General features: G+C 38.0%; 1 protein-coding gene across 2 annotated transcripts in view; it reads right to left on the bottom strand.

The window, feature by feature from the left end:
• Nucleotides 1-21,521, bottom strand: part of MYPN (myopalladin) — a 62,223-nt gene that overhangs the window by 8,344 nt on the left and 32,358 nt on the right. The window contains exons 11-19 of one of the 2 annotated variants that reach the window (XM_062579779.1): nucleotides 20,009-20,596; nucleotides 18,205-18,352; nucleotides 10,029-10,121; nucleotides 6,408-6,629; nucleotides 5,708-5,857; nucleotides 3,757-3,836; nucleotides 3,111-3,237; nucleotides 1,359-1,566; nucleotides 446-611 (exon numbers count right to left, since the gene is read on the bottom strand). In XM_062579779.1, coding sequence (XP_062435763.1) covers nucleotides 446-611; nucleotides 1,359-1,566; nucleotides 3,111-3,237; nucleotides 3,757-3,836; nucleotides 5,708-5,857; nucleotides 6,408-6,629; nucleotides 10,029-10,121; nucleotides 18,205-18,352; nucleotides 20,009-20,596 — 1,782 coding nt within the window. The remainder of the gene's footprint in view (nucleotides 1-445; nucleotides 612-1,358; nucleotides 1,567-3,110; nucleotides 3,238-3,756; nucleotides 3,837-5,707; nucleotides 5,858-6,407; nucleotides 6,630-10,028; nucleotides 10,122-18,204; nucleotides 18,353-20,008; nucleotides 20,597-21,521) is intronic. The other variant, XM_062579780.1, reaches the window with a different exon arrangement.

The raw sequence follows: 21,521 nt of genomic DNA, 5'->3' as shown, positions 1-21,521 counted from the left end.
AAACTTTGTTATCAGCCTATGTATACGAAATGCTAAAGTCTCTGAAATCCTGTTCTCCTGGGCATTCAGATCCACATTCTAGCTGTTCTGTGTTTGAATTCATCTATAGTTAGAACTGAACTGAGGAAAAATGCATTTAGAGAGAATAAGCTGCTACAATGCATAACAAATGTCATCTTTGATAACAAGATGCTTTTGGGCATGTAGTCCGAAAAGGCTATCACCACTGTCTCAAACAGTATCTATATTATGCTCTGTGCCTTCATCCCAAACCAAGGAAATAGCTCTTGTTCGCCTCGCAATGAAGCCAGTTTCTTAAAGCTTATGTGGGCGAAAGAAATAGCGCTGAGAAAAAGAACACAGTTTGTGCTTATCTCACAGTTTTTCATTGAACCAATTGGCCCACCCACAGGATTCTCCAAGCATGGGCGTGATGGTACCGTACCTCATCCTTTCTCTGTTTGATGGGATGGTTTCATTATCCTTCTTCCAATAAAATATGGGGGGTGGCATTCCCACTACTCTGCACTCTAGTCTCACTGGGTACCCTTCAGGAACACCGCAGTTCTGAAGCTTCTCCAAGAACATGGGGGCTCTTTTTACTTCCTTCGCTGAAAAAAAGAATGAAAAATTGTTAAACAAATACTTTACTCTTTCCTTTACATTGAATGATATGAAAGCATACAACCAAAGATGAGTCTCATGATATCATAGCAAGTTGTGAATTTTTTCATGGGATGTTGGAATAGAGGTGAGAAGCTACAGCACAGCCTCCTTAAGGAAGCAGGAGGAAAAAACATACAGAAATAAATAAAATATGCAGAAATAAAGCATACGTTCTTTTTTTTAATAAAAGAACGTATGCTTAATATTGAGCCTAAACCTGCTGCCAGTGCAAGAAGCTAGTGCCAGATACAGTCCAGATCGTGTAAAGCTCAATATTAAAGAACAGCATTCAGGTTTTTTTTTAATTGATTTTAAATGGTTTTCATTTTTCAGTAAAACTGAGACTGACACTTAGGAGACCTCATTAGGTCTCATTCAGGAGATTTAATGTATGCTGATATGTTACAAATTTAAACTCTAAACGTTTTCTGGGGAGAAAAGACAAGAAAAGAAAAGTGATGATGAGACATTGTACAGAATTGTCGCAGTCCTCGGTGGATAACAAGAGTGCACCAAACTGAACACCAGGTCCATTTCCCTCCATGAGATGAGTTTTAGAGCCATTGATCTATGCTACCATCAATGAATTAGCTGTTTATTTATACTTGTCTGTAGGGAAAGTAAACACTGTACTTTCAAGGAAATTTGTACAAATAACTACAGCATTATGGTTAGATGTCAGCAATTCTTACCTACAACAGTGAGCTCCAGGCTAAATGAATTTTGTCCTGTTTTATTAGTGGCAAGGCAAGTATAAGTCCCAGCATCATTTTGTGTGAGAGGATCAATAAGAAGAGAGTGAACTCCAGTCTCTCTGACCAGCATCTTGTGAGTGCCATCTGGTAACACAGGTTTGCCATTCAGAAGCCACGTCAGGTCTGGAGTTGGTAACCCGCTCACCTAACAGACAGTGAAACAGCTAGAGACAAATGGCAAACTGACATAGATTTTAGTAAGTTCCTATATAAGCCTTTATTCATATATCACCTGATGACATCAGAATCTAGGACAGAAAGTTTCTAAATTTTATTTTAATTTATTTTAATTTATTTTATTTTACTTTTTACATTCAACTTCTCATGTGTTTAATTTTATTTATTTATTTAATTATTTATTGCTGATCAGTTCCAAAAAGGAGAAAAAACAGAAAACCAAAAAATCCCAAGAGAAATAAACAAATGAAAATGCCTACTTTTTTCTTAGCAGTGAAGGAAGAAAGAAACTTGGTTATATAATCAGATTCACAAAAAACCTCCTAATAATCAGCTAGTTTCTGATTTTTTTTTTAGTGATGAGTATAAATCAAAACCCTGAATCTAAGCCACTACATAGTTTAAGAGATGAAAACAGTAGAACTCTATAAAAACGAGTTTGTATTTTATAAAATTTAATGAAGAATGATACAGTTCTTTGTATTTCTTAATCTAACATGCTGTAGAGCACTGTAGATTAAGATAAATATTTTACAGAAAGATTACAGTACTCTACTATTTAAGATTTTTCCAATAGACAGAAGTACTTACACATGGCCAAAATCTTCCTCTCCAAAATATATTCCACATTCCAGACAAAGAGAGAAGTGGAACTTGCCCAAATGAGAATTGCTTTCCTCCAAGTTCGTGCAAAAAAAGCTCTGCCAGGAGAGCAGAGCTAAGAATAACCAAATTCTCTGGCATCTTTCCTCGTAAACTTTAATTTGTAAACCTAGCCGTAATCTTACTCGTCCTCAGAGAAGCATTAACTACTCCTTTCCGAGTGGGAAATATTTTGGGGCATGGAAGAGCTCAGTGTCAGCACTGCACCTCACAGCCTGTGTTATTGGGACATAGAGAAACTGCCAAAATATGATGGAGCAGCTGAATTTCTTAAAGTTATTTGACAATGGAGTGCCCACTGTACGTACACCAATTTCTGACAGCTCTGTTGTGTGGGGATTTCAGTCCAGAAGCTGAGATGTTTCCGTGTCTATGCATTCCGTGGAAGCATAAAATGAACTAAGCTCTGTTCCCTCTTTTTTAGAGTGGGAACGTTTATTTGAACAGAATACAATGTGCTAAATCTTCCCCTTTTTATGGTTTTAAGCAGTTCTGGTTTGTGTTCAAGAATCTGATAATGCAACAGAAGGACCTGTCATTCCCAGATGAACTTTTGGAGTTTGGATTGGTAAAGGATAGGGTGAACATCTCTAGTAATTTGAACAACCCTGTAAGTGAGCTTTCTATTTTGAGGATTGTGTTTTCTGTGTTCTTCATTCCATACAACATGTGTTGAAGAGAAATCCCCTGAATCAGCTCGCAGAGAATGGTAATAAGCAATAATTAAAAGATGAAGCATTAACACTTCATAAGGAAGTGTTGACTCAGGCAATAAAGAACATGAAAACACCTACCAGTGCACATAGAGAGACAGGGAAAGTGAGAATGAACAGAGGAATCAGTTAATACCTTACAATCCAATCTACAAAGTCGCCCTTCATGTGCTACCATGTCACCTGGAGCCTGTAGAAAGTATGGCCTGAAAAAACGTTCTTGAACTGCTTCTTTGTCCCCTTCTGGCACCCGGGACCGTGTTCTGCAACACAAAAACTGCATGTATATGTTTGGAAGCCAAGCTAATTTTTTTCCTAGTGCTGAATAAAAGGAAAAAATGCAAAAAAGAATGAATGGATAGCTTGAGTTAAAATAAAGTCCAGAAAGAAATGCACTGATTGTGGTTTAATAATTAGATTTTTTTTCATTTAGAAAGATTATCAAATGAACAATATCATATGGTTTCACTGGATTCCCAAGTTCTCCTTTGTTTCTTCTTGTTTCTTTGGCTGAGTTTCTTTTTGCTAATGCATTCCTTTATTCTAACTCTGCAACTAGTAAGTGAGTCAGTGCTTTACACTGACACTTCCCTGTGTTTGAAGATAACCTTTAAAAACATTACCTTCTAGAAGTGTCCTGATGGGAGAGAACTACTACTACTATTTCCATTTTACACTTGAGAACTGAAGTACGGAGTGCACTGAAGTGCAGTAGCTAGTTATTTTGAATGCCTTGATTAAGAAGCATGAAGAGGGTCTGAAGGACTTCTGTTTCCTTTTACCTGTGAGACTGAATTGTTGATATTCGGCCCCGAACAGGAATAGTCTGAACCATCAGGTGACCTGAACAACTGATTCTCCCCTGCAAATCAGAGCGGAAACAGAATGTATGGTTGGTTAACAGCTCATTTCATTTTAAAGTACAAGTATTTCATCTTTACAATGATGCATTAGGATTTATTTGTTTAAAGTATGTGAACTTCAGAGTTTTTAATATCTTTTAAAAGCAAGATGTCTTTTAAATATATTTTAAAAGCAAGTGCTTCTAACCTGTTGTGAAGTACAACTGAAATACAGTTGAGGAGGAGTGGGTCTTTTTCTGTCTAGATCAGTGTGTTTCTCAGACTCTAAGGCTCTGGCAATGCATTTAGAAAGAGCACTTTATTAACCAGCTTAAGTACTGCCCCTGGTGGTGCCTACCACAGTGTCTCCAACTCCTTTGTACTAGCTTAGTTGTTTGTGCAGCCACAGTGAAACGGGAAAAAGTTAGGCTGAAATATAGTTCAGAAAAAAAGGGTAGTTTTTCAGCTGGAAAAAGTTCCCTGATCTAGTTGACTGTACTGCTAAATAAACAGCTGAGCTAATACATGGGGTTGGAGAGGGTGGTATTATGGGACAAGACTATTTGCAGATCTGTGTCATTACAACCTAAGTAATGAATAATTTTGTTCAGTAACCATCCAAATTTGATGTATCTGTTTGTTTCCCCTTGCTCTGTGTTTCAGGAGAGTTCAGCTGCGTGCCTATTCGTCAGATTTTTTGATAAGGTTTGTTTGGACGCTTAGTGGGAATCACAGGGTACATGGGCCTGCCTCAGTGAAGGAGCAACAGCCTCTGTCTCCATCAGTGCAATAGGAGTCGATCATTAGATCAAAATGGTCGGTGTTGAGGGCTCTACATCTACGGTTAGTGCAGTTTGAGATTTATACTTAGGACGTGATGTGGACTACTCCTTTGGATCCAACATTTCTAGCACAAAGTTGGGTGGTTTGAAGCTGTATAAGTGGTCAGTCACTGGTTCTGGCCCTTACATTTCCTTCAGGTTAAAGCATTTTTGATAAACACCTAGAGCAGTGTTTCTAGTTTTGTTTCCTCCAAAAGGTATTCAGTTGGTACACAGCAAAACCTTTCTGTGAATCAAACTGATGTGCAGCAAGGGGTGCAGCTGGGAGACTGACTTCAAAACCACAGTGTGGTTTGGAACCTGCATGCTGATGTAGACAGCCAGACCTTAGGCAGTGTACTAGAAACACTGATAAAAGGATGTCTGAAGTCTGCTTAGGTCCAGGGAAGCTTTGGAGGGTGTGTGCAGAGAAGATGTCTTACAGCCTGGTTATGAGTAGTGATGTTTATGAGGCCTAAATGGAGGGAAATACTTTGGTCAAATATTTTATTTGTGAATTTATGAAAAATATTGCATTCACATCAGCTGAAAGGGGGGGGGGGAAGAAAATCCTGAAAAGACACATGTTTCTTTTTATTTATGAAGTGAAACCTTTAGATATTTTTCAGACATCTTTATGCATTGAAATCAATGGACAGTAGTTGTCAAAAAGAAAACAAAATATTAGGATGTAAAAAGAGGAGAACTAAACAATAGAAATTCTATATGATGTTTATGGTAATAAATATTCTTTCTGCCCGAAATATCCTGTCTTGTCACCCCGTCTCAAGAGATAACTGTCAGAAATAGAGGAGTTTCGGAACATAGGGCAGGAGTTACTAATCTGAAAAAAAAATGTCCTGAATGATTGTGATTGGGATAACTAAGAATAAGTTGCTTTATCATTCTTCATAACATGGTTTCATCCCCTGTCCTCTGGAGCATCTGAATTTGGATACTGTCACCACTTGAAGTCAGACTAGTTGGCCTGATCTGTACGCCTATTAACACAGCTTAGACATGTTGAAGATGAAATAAGCATTTTTGTAAAGGAAAATAAAACACCTTACTTGTGGGTTTGCAGCCATAATTGTATAATTGCCATCATCATCATTCGTTGCAGCTCCAATATGTAAAGAACATGTTCCGTCTTCGTCTCTATTCATTTTGAAATGTGCATTTTTCTTTGAAATCTGCTTGCCATCCTTGAACCAGTATACCTGTATTGATCAGAAAATCCCTCAGTGGTTTACACTTGCTCTGTGGTGGAATAGTCACTAGGAAACATGTAGATAAGAACATGGCACATGTTGAACAATTGCTTAGTACAAATTTTAGAATACTCTAACGTTCGCAGATTAGTTACAGTGTGAAATAGAATGGTTCCAGGTTGAACATAGAAGACTACGTGTATCTTTTACATAGCTAGGATTGTCAGGCTCTATTTTCTTGGCTATAAAAGCATTGCTACTTATCTCAAATCAGCTCTCATATTTCTGAAAAGTTAAATTTTATGTTGTTATGAAACTCTGTTTTTCTTGGAGGCAAGTGGTTGTGAGGCAGTCTGTGCAACACATAAGGCCTGATTCAGTCTGAGGAGCAGATATTGTTGTTTTAACAGGTTGTGGAGAATAATTTGTTTTAGAGCTCTCTCTGCAGATCCATATACTTGGGAGTGAGATTCTCCAGGCAGGGTGTATAGGAAATAGTGGGTAATTGAGTGGGTAATTGATTTTTATTTCTCTATAGCTGACAGAGAAAATCACTTACCTTGGGAACAGGTATTCCAACTATTTTGCAAGTGAATGTAATAGGAGATCCTTCCATGACCCGAAAATGCTTGAGTCTCTTGTCAAAAATTGGTGCTATACATTTGCCTGTAGGGATTTCCTCGTGTTGGACTTCATCATCTGATTCATCCACTGGGGTACGTTCAAGGCGAAATTCTATCTCATTCATGAGCCTCTGCTCAAAGCTTGAAATCTTGTATTCCTGCAAAATGAGAGAAGGGATGAGAGAGGCAAGGTTCCGAACAAGATTAACCAATCTGTTATGTATTTTAATGCAGAATCAATTAAGGAAAAACTAAAGCTAGCAAAAAATGAGGTATTTTCAAGTTAACTTACCTTAAAGCTAAAGCATAACCAGATTTCTACTGGTGTAATTGAGAAAGCAAAACATGTCACATTTTAAATCCTTAAAAGAGTGAACACACGATGCAAGAAAATTAATATATTCCATGTAGATGACCAACTCTGGCTTGTTCGATGTCATTGTGAGCCTCCTTCATAATTCCTGAAGTGAGTTAAAAACCTCTCATTACTTAGCTGAGCACTGCTTTGCAGCAGGAAGTCTCCGGTCAGCAGCACGAGGAGTCTGTCCAAGTGTCCCTTGCTTTTCTATGTGAAGTTTCAAACCAACCAGCCAACAGCCAGCTTCAGTTTTTGACACCAAAGGGTATAGGGAATGGCAGTGGAGTACACCTACACCTGAACTGACCTTCCTGGTAGCAGAAGCTGCCTAGCTACGTTAACTTAGTGACCTGCAAGAATATATTGCTTAAATCATCATGAAGTAACTTGTGTGGAAGCCTGTACCATGTATAGGCCTTTACCAGTAACCAAATTAGTTTGTTCAGAGCTGGGTTTGTGCAGAGCTTGTAAGTCTGGAGATTGCAACCCTGCTTCTCTTGAAGGACATACTGGTCTGAGCACTGACATCTCTGAGAACAGGTCTGTTTATTTCTGTGGCAGTCTTCAGAATCTCCCTTTAATCTGTTGGATAGTGATATTATGATGGGTTTTGTTGCTTTGTTATGTGAAGGAAACTCTGTGGCTGCGAAGAGAAATATTTGAGCAATTCTAAATGTGCAGTATTTATTTTTAAAATACAACGTTAGTGAATAGTAAGGGTGTAGCCTATCCTAGCTATTTTCCATTTGCTGAAAAAACAAGGTCAGAAGATGCATCGTCTGCAATCCTTTGGGAGGTTTATTAAAGTAGTAGCAAAGATCCGGTAGCACCTGACTTCCATCCCTGATTCATTCATGTTGCTGATTACGCTGTTGACCACTAGCTCCTGATCCATGAGAAGCAAAGGTGGAGAAGCAGCACAGAATTTTAACTGACAAAGGTCTGTTTTCCTCAGGATTCCATGGAGACAGAAGTGGCCACGGCTTGAGAAGCTGCAGGGGGTTTTGAGAGAAGACTCTCACTTTTTGGGAGTGAGAGAAGGAAAAAGTGACAACCATGAAGCCTAAGTGGGGGGGGGGGGGGGGGGGGAAGATTTTTTACCAGGAAATTGTCCTAGTTGCCCTGGTGGAATAAGTGCTCTAGTAATACCTCTCTTTGGCACTGTAATGGGGGATATTATACACCACTCTCTTCATTCAAAATCTTCTTTTTTTCAGGGTTGCTGTAAGGTCTTTTCTGTTAATAATTAGCTGTGGAAGAAAAAGGCAGGTGGCTCAGGGTGTGGAAGAGCAGACTACGACGAATGAAGTCCCTGTGTTGGAAACTTGAGTCCTCCTCCATTCCTCCCTATTTCTTTGATGCTGCAGGGCTGTTCCTTCCACAAAGGTTTGGAGCAGTTGCCTGTAATGATGGGGTACCAAGCAAGTGTTCACAGAGAGCTCAGGTCGCTGGGTCTTCACGATGTCTTCCTTACCTGTAGCACTCTCCCTCTGCTCTGACAAGGGCAGTCTGGTCTGTTATACTCTCTTCAAATGTAGCACGGTGTGTACAGCTTAGCAACGCAGAGCTTTTGAACTTGTAGGTCTGTAGAGCTGTGTGAAACATGCAGCCGAGGGTGGAGATCTGCCACTAGATGGTATCATCTGCTTTCTTAGTTGGCTTTGTTTGCTCTGTGGCTGGCCAGCAGCAGGTGAGCAGCAAACAGCCTTACAGGGTTTCATCTTGCTCAGACTTCTTTTTCTTTCACACAACATGTCCCAGCAAATCACTTTATATAATTGGCCAAACTCTAATCGCAGTTATGCCAGTATGAAACTGGAGACACTCTGATTTCAGACCAACCAAAGCTATCATTTTTCCCTTTAGACTGTGAGTGTTAGTTGCAGAGTTCTAAAAGAAAGTTAAGCAATCAAACCTTTCCCCCTGATATTGTGAAAAGATTATGTGTTCTTGGAAAAGAAGATTCAAGTAAAACTCAGAGAGTGACTACTGTTTTAAGAAGCAGCCACATCACCAAAATGCACTGGAGCCAACTTTCATTTGTAAAGTCTCCCCAAAATTAAGTAGTTTAAACCTAAATACTTTGTTGTAAGCAGTGAACTGAAAAACATACTTGGACTTCTGTTTTTCTTCTGTTTTTTTTGAGAACTTTTAATAGATTCCTTCCTGTTGTTTACATAGCTCTCGACAGCAGAGAGCTGTCGTTTTTTAGTTTTTTAGTAAAAAACTGTACCTACTGAGGAAGGATTTACCTTGAGTCTCTGAAATTTCCAGTAGGATCTGAAGATGCTATAAATAGTTCTTCCAAGGATGGATTTGTTTTCAGTGGTTTCATATGCTGTGTGGCCTTTGGAAATGTGGAGGCTAATTAAGGATTAATTAAGTTAGAAGTAATCTCTTTTCCTCCCTCCTTTCCCATCATCTAATAATCTGACACCATGAAAAAAGGTCAGGACAATATAGCAAATATGGTACAGAGATTCTCATTTCTGTATGTTTAAGCATGTTACTGTTTTGTGTGTAATGAACCTCTCCAAAATTACATGATTATTTCTGGATATGACAGTCTAACTTTAAATCTAAGCAACGGACAGGGATGGCACGTGTTAACAGTTCCCGGAGTGAGACAGCAATCTGCACTTTGGAAGACTGAAAATTAGAGGAGGGATTTTGGCCTGCGGAAGCAAGTAAACTCTTTGTTCTGAAGTGTGACATGATAAAGAACAAAGGGAAAATGAGCATCTGCTTTCCCATAGTGAGCAGTTAAATCTGTGTAAATCTGGGAGACGGCAAATCAAATAGTTATGGCTTTTTGAACCTTCCCAATGGTTAATATCAAGCAATACCAGATATGCCAACGCTCCCTAAATTTACCAGATGTCTTAAAGCACCCTCGGTCCCTACTAGCACAGTTCAAAGTCAGAGGCCTGTCTGTGGCATCCTTTTTTGGCAGAACGTAAATTTGCCAGTGGGCTGTCCTAGTTGTATACAATTTTTAACTGTTTTGAGCTGCATGCATATTTCATTAGCCCTACAAACGATGAACATGATGACTTTTTTCAAAATAACATAATTTAATTTCTAGATCAGATTTTTGTTTTGTTTTGTTTGTTGAAGGCTATGTCAAAAGCAGATTTTGGAAATGAGACAAATGCTAATGACATCATTCACATTAAAAGGTGGGATAATGATATTGTACCTGTGATACCTCCTGACTTGTATAGTTGAAGACTGGGGAATCATTGCTTCCTCTCTGAAGTCTGAGGGTCAGTTTTTCATCATATGGTGTTCTCTAGCAGAGGGAAGTAATGGGGTTAGGAAGGCATTACTGTTACACTTATAAGACATCAGGGTAATGAATATGATGTCAGCTTCAAACCGAAATGCTATGGAGTGGGGTTAAGAGGCAATGAAATACTGCAGGCTAATGAGAGAGTCCATTATTGTTTATAGATAGTGGGGTTAGATCAGCATTTTTTCATGCTGATTTTTTTTTCGGACTTATTGCTATCCAAAAGAAGTTGTGGTATGTAATAAAAAATGAATAGCACAGGTGTTGCTGTAGCCATGATGGCATGCAGATGCAAGCAAAGGAATACTAAAAGAGACAGTTAACAACTTTTATTCCCTCTTTTCCGAAGATATATATTTCTCTTAAATTGGCTAACCAACTAACATAATTAAAATAACATTACAAATTACATTTAGAGCCATTATTTTCAATCTTTGTTAACCTAAAGTTTCCTGCATCTGTTTTAGAGCTGAAAAAGGGTTCTGTGCCCATTGTGCATTCTTTTTTTCCTAACTGATTTGTAGAAGGTATTAACTTCTTACAAACTTTACTTCATTAAGAAATATGGGCAATTCCTCCTTTTCACTTTTCTGCTTTGCAGTAGAGAATATATTGGGGAAGGAGTGCATTTTATGGGGCCACTTTAAAGTTAATCTTAGCTTAATTAAACTTTTCTTTCACATTTTTTTGAGTGTATGTGATTCTGGAAGCATGTGCAGAGACACTAAGATATAAAATAGAAGTAGCAATTAAAAAAACGAATATATATTGCTGTTTCATCACCACCAGACTATCATTACTGGTGACTGCATCTCTGCCTGTGGAAGCCACAGATGTCACTGTGTTTCCATGCAGAGGTACCAGTCTCCCTTGCCAGTAATGGTACAGGCTGGCTGAATGGGTTTGGACTGCTCATTTTAAGCAGTTACGTTCAAGGAATTACATTTTTAAATCAGAAAATACTGAAGTTAGTGTTCCTAGAGCTCCCAAATGCTCTTCGTATGTTGTGTTTGTACTTCGATTTTTGTCTTTCTGAATGTGTTATTTTGTGTGTATACCTGCATACATCTCTTTCTGTATAAATTTACACACAAAGCAACAAGACTAAATTAATATTGCTGTAAAAATTATAGCCTTAATACTTACTTAATACTTACATAGCCTGAAGGTGTTGTACCAAATGTCTTATAAAAAATAAAAATCTCTGAAATAGGTGAAAATAAACAGTTGTATAGAGAATGTAATCTTAGGAGGTTTTGCTTGGGTGGTAGATTTTCTTGTACAAACAGCAAGAACAGTTAACAGTTGTTAATGTGGCTTTCTGAAAATTTTTTTTATCATATAAGTTGTAAAACTATTTCTGAATATGATTACGGAAGTGGAGTAGGGCAAAGGGTTTGTGATTGTGGTTCAGACAAGTATTTCATAAAGTATCACACGAAGAACAAGGCAATTTAATCACTGGGTAAGATGTTAAAACCAGGCTGGAGGTCAGCATAATGAGGCTGAAAGAAAGAGTACAAAGGTTCACACTCAGTTTTGGGGTCAAAAATGTAGGGATCTAGGTCATTTTTGGCAACTTTCCTGGAACGTGGCATTTTCACAGCCAGGAATTCACACATTTGTTTAATATATGGGCCAGATTTTTTAAAGTGTGCAATATCCCAGCTAGAAAACTGTACAATTCTAGCTCCTATCCAGGCACATACATGTCCTGTACAAGTTAAATATATATATATATATATATGCTGAGAAGGCTGTAATGTTTTAAACCTAGACATTTCACTTCCAGGCAACATCCTTGCATTACAAAAGGGGAGTAAGCAGTGGTGGTTGCATTAATTTTGGCAGAGTATAGGTAGAAGGGCAAAAGTCTGTTACAACTGACAAGAGCAAAGGCAGGAAATACTCTGTTGAAAATGCACCTTAAGCAGATCTGTAGCATGTTTCCCCAGTTATTGGTAGCACCTTGGAAGTGGACTAGGCAAGATTATTGCCTCAGAGCCGTGTAGTTTATTCAGGGAGTGATGTGACTGCAGCTTAATTGCTTTAGTTGCCAGCTTGTGGCAACTAAATGTAAAATTTACTTAAAATGTAATTCCTTGAATGTAACTGTTTAAAACGAGCAGTCCTTGTGTCAGGGGTGTTCCCCCACTTCCCTCCTTGCGCATGTTCATCTGCTCCCACCCTTCCCTCTTGCCATCACTGGTGCTCATCCACCAGGTGGAGAAGTGAGATGCAGCCACACTTCGTGGGAGCTGCTAGCTGTTGCCTGGGTTTGGCAGGACAGTTGTAGGTTCAAGAGGATGGTTGTAATTTGACTGGTACGGTGTGCTGTCTTTAGTCCAAGCACTGGATAAGCAGTATCACTGCGTTGTCGGTGGGTAATTGGGAATGGTTTTGCACAGAAACAGAAAGGGGGAGGTGCAGCTTGCAGCGCACCAAGAAGAGCCAGTGCAGCTGTTAAAGAGAGGGTCATCTAGTGCATCAAGTCATGTGGAAAGGTGAGGACTCACCCCGATGTACTTGCCCAAAGCTCTCTATTTGCCTGCACTGCCTTTTATCAGGGCCTGACCCAAAAGAGGGCTTCACACTATGCTAGGTTCATAACATTTTTCAGTGCATAAAGCAGCTTAGGTCTTGCACAGATGTGGCACTGGAATTGCAGAATAATCCTATTTTTAATACAGAAAAAAAATCAGGGATTGCCTGAATGACAACCTGAGAGAACAAATATGCATACAGCTAAAGAAGCAGAGGCTTTACAGCATAAAGAAGCAATCAGAAGTAAGGGAAACAAAATAGGGAAACAAAATCCTCTCATAGAATATACAGGACAGGTCTTGTAAAAAGACTTATTGAATAGGTACAGCTTCATCAATACATCATGCATCTGCAGCAGTCACATCATTTTGTCTCTGTTACAGATTTATATAGTCCCATCACCATTATTTTTGAGCACCTGAAGACAGGGCACCCTTTATGGCAGGGCTATTACCTGCATTTTAGATATGAGAAGCTGGGGTCCAAAGAGGCTAAGTGAGCTGCCCAGGGGAATCCTACTGGCAAAAAAAAGAAGAGGAATTCCATAGCAATTCTGACAAGTTTTGTAGGCATCTTTGGTGTGTGAATATAAATCCTAAAGACCTGCATCTGCTAAGAGGTATTTTGTTGCTGACTTCAGCAGGATTCAGACCTTAGTGAAAATAGATGCTGAAAGTTAGTAGAAGGTTGTAGCATCAAAATAATCTGATGTTGACCCTCCCAACCCATAGAAATTACTGCAGATAGAAAGGCTAGAGAAACTTTATTCAAATATCTCATATACTGTTAAAAAAAAAATGATTACCACTCATTGCCAACTCCAGACAAGTTTCACAATTTAATTCTAGTTTTCCAATTTATACTAGATTGGCTTTTTGGCAGAGTTATTCTAAACCCAGTTAACCTAGTTATCTAAGGAACTGGTGTATACTGCATCTCAGTTTCTGTGTCCAGACTTTTTCTTGAAACACTCCTTGGCTTTAAAGTCTAATCTAGAGTACTCTGGCTGAAGTCTTTGGTTTGGTTTGGATCGTCTCTCTCTCCCCAGGCAGTGGGAATCAGAATACAGCAGATCCAATGCAGATTTTATTCTTCAATTATCTTGTCCCATGGAGAGATACCACTGAAGAAATTTATTTCTTACAAACGAATGGGGCCTGTCATATGCGTCAAGGCACACAAATAACATGCTATCCAAATGTAAATACAAACCTTGAAGAGTTTAGCAAGTCAGCTGTAGTATACGGCTGATCAACATTTGAAATATAATTCAGCTCAAACTGATAGTTCAAGAGAAAAATAGAAGAGAAAGCAAGTGAAATACCTCCAACTCCCATAGACTTATTGGCTGGAGTGAACAGCTTAGGAGTGTGGGCAAAAGCATGAGAAGCTCAGTTTCCTTTCCTAGGTGATAAGTTCTACAATCCAGGGTCCTTACCAGCGGAAAACCTATCTCTGCTTGGTTGTTGATTAGATCTAGGTCTTGGGAGCACAGCTGCAAGTGACTGTTCAAATATTCAATGCCGAGATTATTGAGAGTTTATACCTCTTAATATCAAGATTTTATAACCTGTCTTTGACAGGTTCGTAAATCTGTTTTCATTTCTATTACAAAGCAAACAAGCTGCCATGAGGACTCCTTGGGATCTATTTCCCATCCAAAATTGTCTGCATTTGCTGACCTTTGGGACATGATGTGAAGCTTGTTTTTAAGCAAACTTTTCAGAGTGGCTGGATTAAATGTAATTCTTGTGCTCTGAGGAATGGTGTTCTTGATGGTTCTTGGAACCTTTCTGAGACTGACTGCTGAGTATGGGAGCTGAGAGGAGATGATTCTGTTTTATCAGTGCTGAGGAGTTAGCCGTGATGAGTTGGGTGTTGCCATGGCTTTACAGGCCATGGCTTCTAATGATCCAAAAGCTTTTGGACAAACTCTGCATCTTTTCTACTCTGAAATTGCTTGTAAAGTATTCACAAGTGAAAGTGGAGAATATTAATTTGAGGGCTATGAATAATGGCACCGTTTTCTCAACAGCTGAAGCTTTATTCTTGGTACTAAAAATAAGGCAGGAGCTATGCTGCTATCTATCTTACACAAGACACAACCAGACAGAATTGCCACATGGTATTCTTCACTATAAATGACAAATATGTGGGTATATCTTATAATTCTTATCAACAAGTCAAAGGATGAATAACCTGGGTCTGGGTATCTAATCTTTCATTCTTCCTTTCCTTTTAACATTGGAGTTAATTCCTTTAATTATAGCACAGTATTCTGAGATTTATTTACTTTGTTTTTCTATGAGTTATTTAATTTGTATAGCAAAGTTTGGAAGAGATAATATATCTGTTAATTTTTAAGATTTGCCCATAAAACAGAATTTCTTTTATTTATAGTCCCATTGATATGAAGCCTGTAAATGGCTTGGCCATGGCTGCTCTTTTAGTTCAACTAGCAGTTTTTTTTTTTTTTTTGTTTTTTTTTTTTAAGAGTTTGCATTACAAATGAATATTTTTTGCACTTGCCAAAATCCTTCCAAGCAATTTGTCTGCCCTTTCCTTCCTACACTAATTTGTTTCTTTTTGACATGTTCCAACTGAACCCTAACAAGGTACTTTTTTTGCAAGTGCTTAAAGGGAAAGCAAAAGCCCGATAGACTAGATAGAGAGCACCAACAATACACCACACCAGCCAGCAAGGAGTGAGGCTGCTCTCCTGTGAGTGAAGAGCTGTGAGTCAACAGTCTTCAGTCAAAGAAAGAAACTGAACTGAAGTCTCCCATATCCTGGGATTTATCCCAACTTCTTCCTGCATTTGAATAACCTAATCCTCATTTAGTGTGTCTTGCATTTGAAAAAAAATGAGCAAATCCTACTAAAGAGCTTTGGAATCAATTGAACTACATTTGTGTAATATTCCTATCTGTTGATGAAATTTCACCTGCAATATAATATACTACCATCTGCATAAATAACAGGTATGGTGTTTTTTTCCTGGTAAAAATGGCAGCTTGTTACTACATGTACTTGGTCAAAGTTGCAGCTTGAATCTAAGCACAATCATATTTTTATTTCTGTCAGCACTGCATGATTATCATAGCTGCGGAAGACTACAGACTAATCTGTTCTGTCTCATGCAACATCAGCAGAATTACCAACTATGTTCTCATTCTAGATTTCTTTATTGTTGGTGATGAATGATGTCCTGGATGAAACAGAAGGAATACATCTGGATTATTAGATATCTTACTGGGTGCATAATGCTGACATGCAGCAAAATCTTGACTTGTAAGCTAAACACTTTTCATATGGAAGTCAGTGACAGATAAATAGAGCACCAGGATGCAAAGCAGTCATGTTCATTGTTGCATTTTATATGGTAATATAAAACAATACCTGAACTTTAAGACAGAGGCTTGTCATCTGCAGCTTTCATTCTGGATGATCACTACATATTCTGCAGATATTGTAAATGAGATTAAATGCTACTGTTGAAATACTGGCATACAATAGAATTCTCACAATAAGCAAAATGCTATATGATACATTTTATGAAAAGGATTTTTTAAAATAGTGTGTAGAAAATATAAGGAAGCCACCCTCTTAAGATTCTTATTGGATGCTGTACTTCTCCATTCATTATTCTGTGATCTTTTGTATGCAGGATAGTTGTGTTACTATTTATGAGAAAGTGAATAAGAAGCATTTTGCTGCCTTTATAATAACCAATTTAATACTGAAGTGCTATATATAGGATGAAAATGTCTCCTTTTAATTTTGTGTTAACCACAAGAAGAAAACAGATGACAAAATCTTTGGGGGTGAATTCAGCATGCCAATGTATTATTCTTAGGATGCTGATTTTGTATGACTAGTAAAGCAATAGGAATTTTGTCAAATACTATGCATCTTCTAGTCTCTTTAAATAATCACTGCTTTCATTGAGGAAAAAAACCAGACTTGAATTTGTTAGAGTCAGCTAAAGCAGTGACTTTTCCCAAATGTGGAAGAATAAAAGTGTAAGTGATTCACTGTGGGAACTGAGGGGGGAAACGAAGGGACTTTAATTGAGCAATCCTAAAATTGTTGTTTTCTAGTTAATTACCATTCACATTCTAATTACCATAACAATTAGAGAAGTGCCAGCTTTGAGCTTCTTCTGAGTTTGCGGGACCTTGAAATCAAGATTTTGTTTTGTTCTCTTACAGAATAGTAAGCAAGCATATAAATAACTTTTGCTGTCAGCAGATAACTTTGACAGTAGTAGTGACCGTTGTTTCTAAAGGGGTTATCATGCAGTTAACTTGAAACACTGATCGGTATTTCACAGTAGCTGTCTAAATAATTTGTCTTACTATCATAGCAAGTACCAATCGTAACACTTGTGATTCATCTGCAAAACATACCACTTGCCAGTTGTTTTACTCAAAGTGGTTTGGCAGTGTGATCTGTCAGAAGGAAAGGTCAACAGCGAAATTAAAAAAACAGGGATTACAGTGCAGTTGTCCACAGAGGATAATTCATTCCATAGACTCCATGGCTTTTTGCTTATCCTTGCATGTTCTCTGTTGGAAGGGCTAACAGACATTGTGAAAAGTTCCCTTATTCATGACAAATCAGGGCAAACTGCTATTTGTTGTGTTAAGCCTGAGCTGGTGGGACAACTATAGATGCTTCCATGGCCAAGGTGAGGGCAGAACAGTTTCCTGCAGACAAGACAGCTAGCCCATAGTCCTTAGGGCATCCTGCTGTTATTCAAGGGCAGTCAAACCTGTCTCATAGTGATTTCAAACTCTGAATATTATTTCAGTTTTTATTCCTGCTTTAATTTGTAAATTTTATTTTTAATTTAATATTAATGTTACTGCCCAGATCTGGTGGATTTATTGATTCCAAATAAGACTGAACTGATTCCTTGAGCTTTGTAAAAGGCTTTTTATTTTGCTAATAATGCCAGTCCTAATATTTGGTGCCAGTGACAGCTATCAAAAACTTTATTTGTTAAGTTCCTAACAAGTTCCTATCAATTCATGCAAATCAGGAGATTTGGAATAATATGTTTAATGCCAAAAAATGAAAACAGCATTTTTGTTCAACCATAGTAAAACCAGAAACTTTTCTTTTACACAGTTTGATTACTGTCCTCCTTAGTTTGTCTTAGAAATATATAGTGTGTGAATGAGCAGGTGTGCAATTGGTTGGGCAATTTGTAAAGTGAAAAAAATTTAATCCAAGATACAAAAGCTTCTGTGAGAAGAAAAAAATTTTATGTTGCTACCATTCTCTAACAGAGATTGTCAGAAATTAAAAATGTAATTCATTCACAAAGTAAAACGTCTACAACTGCATCCCATCATACTTCCTGTTTAAAGCTCCAGTTTGCTTTTCCAAACCAGCACTTACCACAAAAGGTTACTCTGCAAAGTAGTGTAGCAGCTTAAACACATAGCCGAACAAACATCTGTTGTTCCACAAGTCATAATATATGTCTTATTCATGAGTGAAATTTACTTTAATAACGCTTGATTTTTCTTACCTGCTGACTACTTTGTTGATTAACACCATCTCTGAAATGCAGCTTTCTTTCCAGGTCCTTGAGAAGTGCAGTTTTATTGTCCCGAATAGAATCATCTGTTGATACTGTCAGAGGCTTCAGATTTTTTTTTGTTAATCCCTGTGTTGGGCTATTAAAAGAAAATTCTGTTACTAGCATGAAGCAACCGGTATATTTTTTGTCACCTGAGTGATGTGATATGTTAAGCGTCAACATTCTGGAGGAACCTATTATTTACTTATGCAGAAGAAGCTAAAGCATAATACAGGAAATGATTTTTGGTACTATTTTAATGGTGCATCCCATTCCCATTAATGCCATTAGGAAGGAATTAAGGTACACACCTAAAAGAGAATAAGCATTATAATACTATAATAACCATCTTATGTTAGTGGTTAGTAACCACAGGTACAGGTGTTTCCATAGGTACACAATTAGTACATTTTATTATATCAGATAATAACTTAGAAAGTTAATACAATTTCTTATCCATCTTCATCTTGTGTTTTCAGTGATCATTCACTCTTTTCATGAACTTTTACTTCTTTCTCTTCTTCTACCCTTTTATGAGACCTTATGAGTGCGAAGAGAATAGTTGTGCTTGAGTACTTGTGCTCAAAGATAGCTTGAGGATAGGCTTAGGCAGAGTTTTAGAACCTTTACTCTGAACATAAGTTTCTTATGTATGCCTGCCCACCATGCCAGGACCATTAAGGAAACCAGGCAAGTGCTGCAGGGTGGTAGCTCTACTGCAGAAGAGACTAATTACTTTTCTGTGCTGCACAATTAGGAGGTTTGAGAGTAGGAGTGCAATAGTGGTTTGGAGGCAAGATTTTCTTTGTGGAGAGAGTGGTGAGTGCTACCTATGCAGGATCACTTTTTTTCTATTAGAATTATAGATTCGTGGATGTAGTGTTGGGAAGATAGTTAGAAGATTGGGGCTTAGTCATGGCTATCACTACCTTGAAATGTACCATGGGTAAAAAGGAGGAAAATACTTCTTTGTGGAGCATTTGGAGTTCTCTGGATGAAGTGTTGTATCAGTCTAACACTTTTGGTCATGCTAACACAGAGTTCATGTTGTCTGTAAAAGGGATATTAATTTCAACTCTGTTAGTAAAAAAGGGACTCTTAAGGCAATAACCTTTCCAGTATATTGCCATCGTTTTTTGCTTGCTTGCTTGGAGGTAGCCATTCTGTCACAGTAGTCATTCTGGCCATCAACAGAAACATTTATGTGCAAACCATTATCTCTCCTGAGATCTACCAGGGGACTTTAAATATAGAAGGTATTGCAACCAGAAAGATATCTTTTCATAAGTTATTTCTTAGATTTACCTGGCCTAAGAAATAACTTATGAATATTTTTTAAAACTTTACTCACTGCTTACCGTAGATAATGCTTTTGTAGCTCATATAGACTAATAGTCTTAGAGTGACTTATCCTATATGTACATGAAATCTCTTTTCTCCTCCTAATACTGTCCTGGGAATCTCTGTGCTCCAAAATTCTTGTCTGTATCTCTCTTTAAATTCCCATTTCTCCATCTTGATTTTATATTACCCTTGAGGTGTTTTGTTACACAAGCTACTGTCTCTTTCTTCCTTAACTGAATGTAAAGATTAGATGAAATGACCAAAATACATGAATAGCTCGTGTTTCTCTTTTATGAATAACTTGCATATCAGCAAGCTCCCCACAGAACCCCCGAACAGCAGTGCATCTTAGTTTGCTTTATAAGTATTTCTTGCCCTTGCTTTGACACATGCGGTTTACGCTACTTACGTAACTGGTGTACTTCTGGGCAATCCCATTGCATTGGTTGATGGCACAGTAGGAAGTGAAGGAAGAACAGCACTAAGAAAAGCTACTGGATTCTGCACCCGGCTGGTTGGGGAGATAGGAGCAGGAGTGACACTTTGTGGCTGAATCTGCTTCCCACTAGATGTAGAAACTGTTAATGGAGGTACCATGGATTCTTTAGGACTTGGTAGGGACTGTTCACTTTTGCTTGTAAACCCTCCTGAAGACCTTGGCTGGGCAGATGGAGAAGTTCCTATGAAATTTTCCTTGTTATTTGTTCTTTGGGTTCCTTGAGGGACATTGCTGAATGACGTCACTGAAGAGCTAGAAGACGAATTGGTGGGTGATGTGGCCTGTGGTGGTAGGAACTGCTTGGGTCGGGTGTAGCTGAATGATTGTGAAGAAGAGGCTTTGCCTTGTTTGAACGTGGTTGAGGTGGACTGTTGGTTGAGTGAAGTAGCAGAATTCAGTAAAGATGAGCTGAATGACAACTCTCTTGTAGATGTCTGATGCAGCTGCTGTTGTTCAAGCAAGACCTGGTAGTGGAGCTGTTTTAACTGTGTCTGATCACTGCATTCAAAATAAAGATGAGCAAAGTTGGTCATAAGCCATGGTAATGCCAAACATACCGGCCAATTACATTTCCATATGTGAACTGCAAAAGAAAAAGTCTATACTCTGTGACACAGAGGTAGGGGAAGAGGTAGGGAAAGCAGCTACATGACGTATTCTGTAACATTATGGGAAGAGCAGAATGTTAGCTGACTACCAAACACAATTTTTTTCCCTCTTCCTTTCCTTGCTAGTGTCACAATAAAAGCTTTTTGGTAGAAAATTATTTGACTGAAGATTATTCTTTTAACAGATGAAATATAAAACTCTTCCTTGAAATCATTTTGAGGGATAGCATTGTCAAATTCTGCTCTACATAACCATTGTACCTTTCCTCTTGTGTAACTAAGAGTAGGATTGGGTTTTTAGGAATTTCAAATGAGCATTTGCAATCCAAATTGCAGTCATTCATCTCCAGTGGGTTCTGAAACCAACATTTTGGCTAATAAAGCTGTGTAATAATCTGCCAGAGGAGAAAATAGTTAAGGTGGTGTTGGATGTTCAGTGACAGGCAAGAGAGTACATCATTCAGGGAAGATACGCATTTTATGCCATTTTTATTTCCTAGATGCTATTTATTGTAAAGGTGCTCAGGGTTGCAGCTAAGGAAATTATTTTGCCATGTGAAGTGGTTTATTTTGTTATTGTGTATGTGGAAAATAGGCTAACTTTTCCCCTTCCAAAAACATAAACGACATGGAGGATATGAAAAATGGTCATGTAATAAATTGTCCAGTATTAATTAAATAGTGTTAAAAAGAGAAAAATGTAGAAGTAGATTATTGTAGAAGTAGAGAAGTAGAGATCAGCCAAAACTGATACTGCCAAACCAAATCCATGAATTCAATAGAACTCCTTTTTAGGTAAAAGAATTATTTTTTCT

Source organism: Rhea pennata, chromosome 7, assembly GCF_028389875.1.
Source record: "Rhea pennata isolate bPtePen1 chromosome 7, bPtePen1.pri, whole genome shotgun sequence".
Taxonomy (NCBI): domain Eukaryota; kingdom Metazoa; phylum Chordata; class Aves; order Rheiformes; family Rheidae; genus Rhea; species Rhea pennata.
Note: the sequence above shows the minus strand (reverse complement) of the source record. Positions and strands in the feature narration are given on the sequence as shown.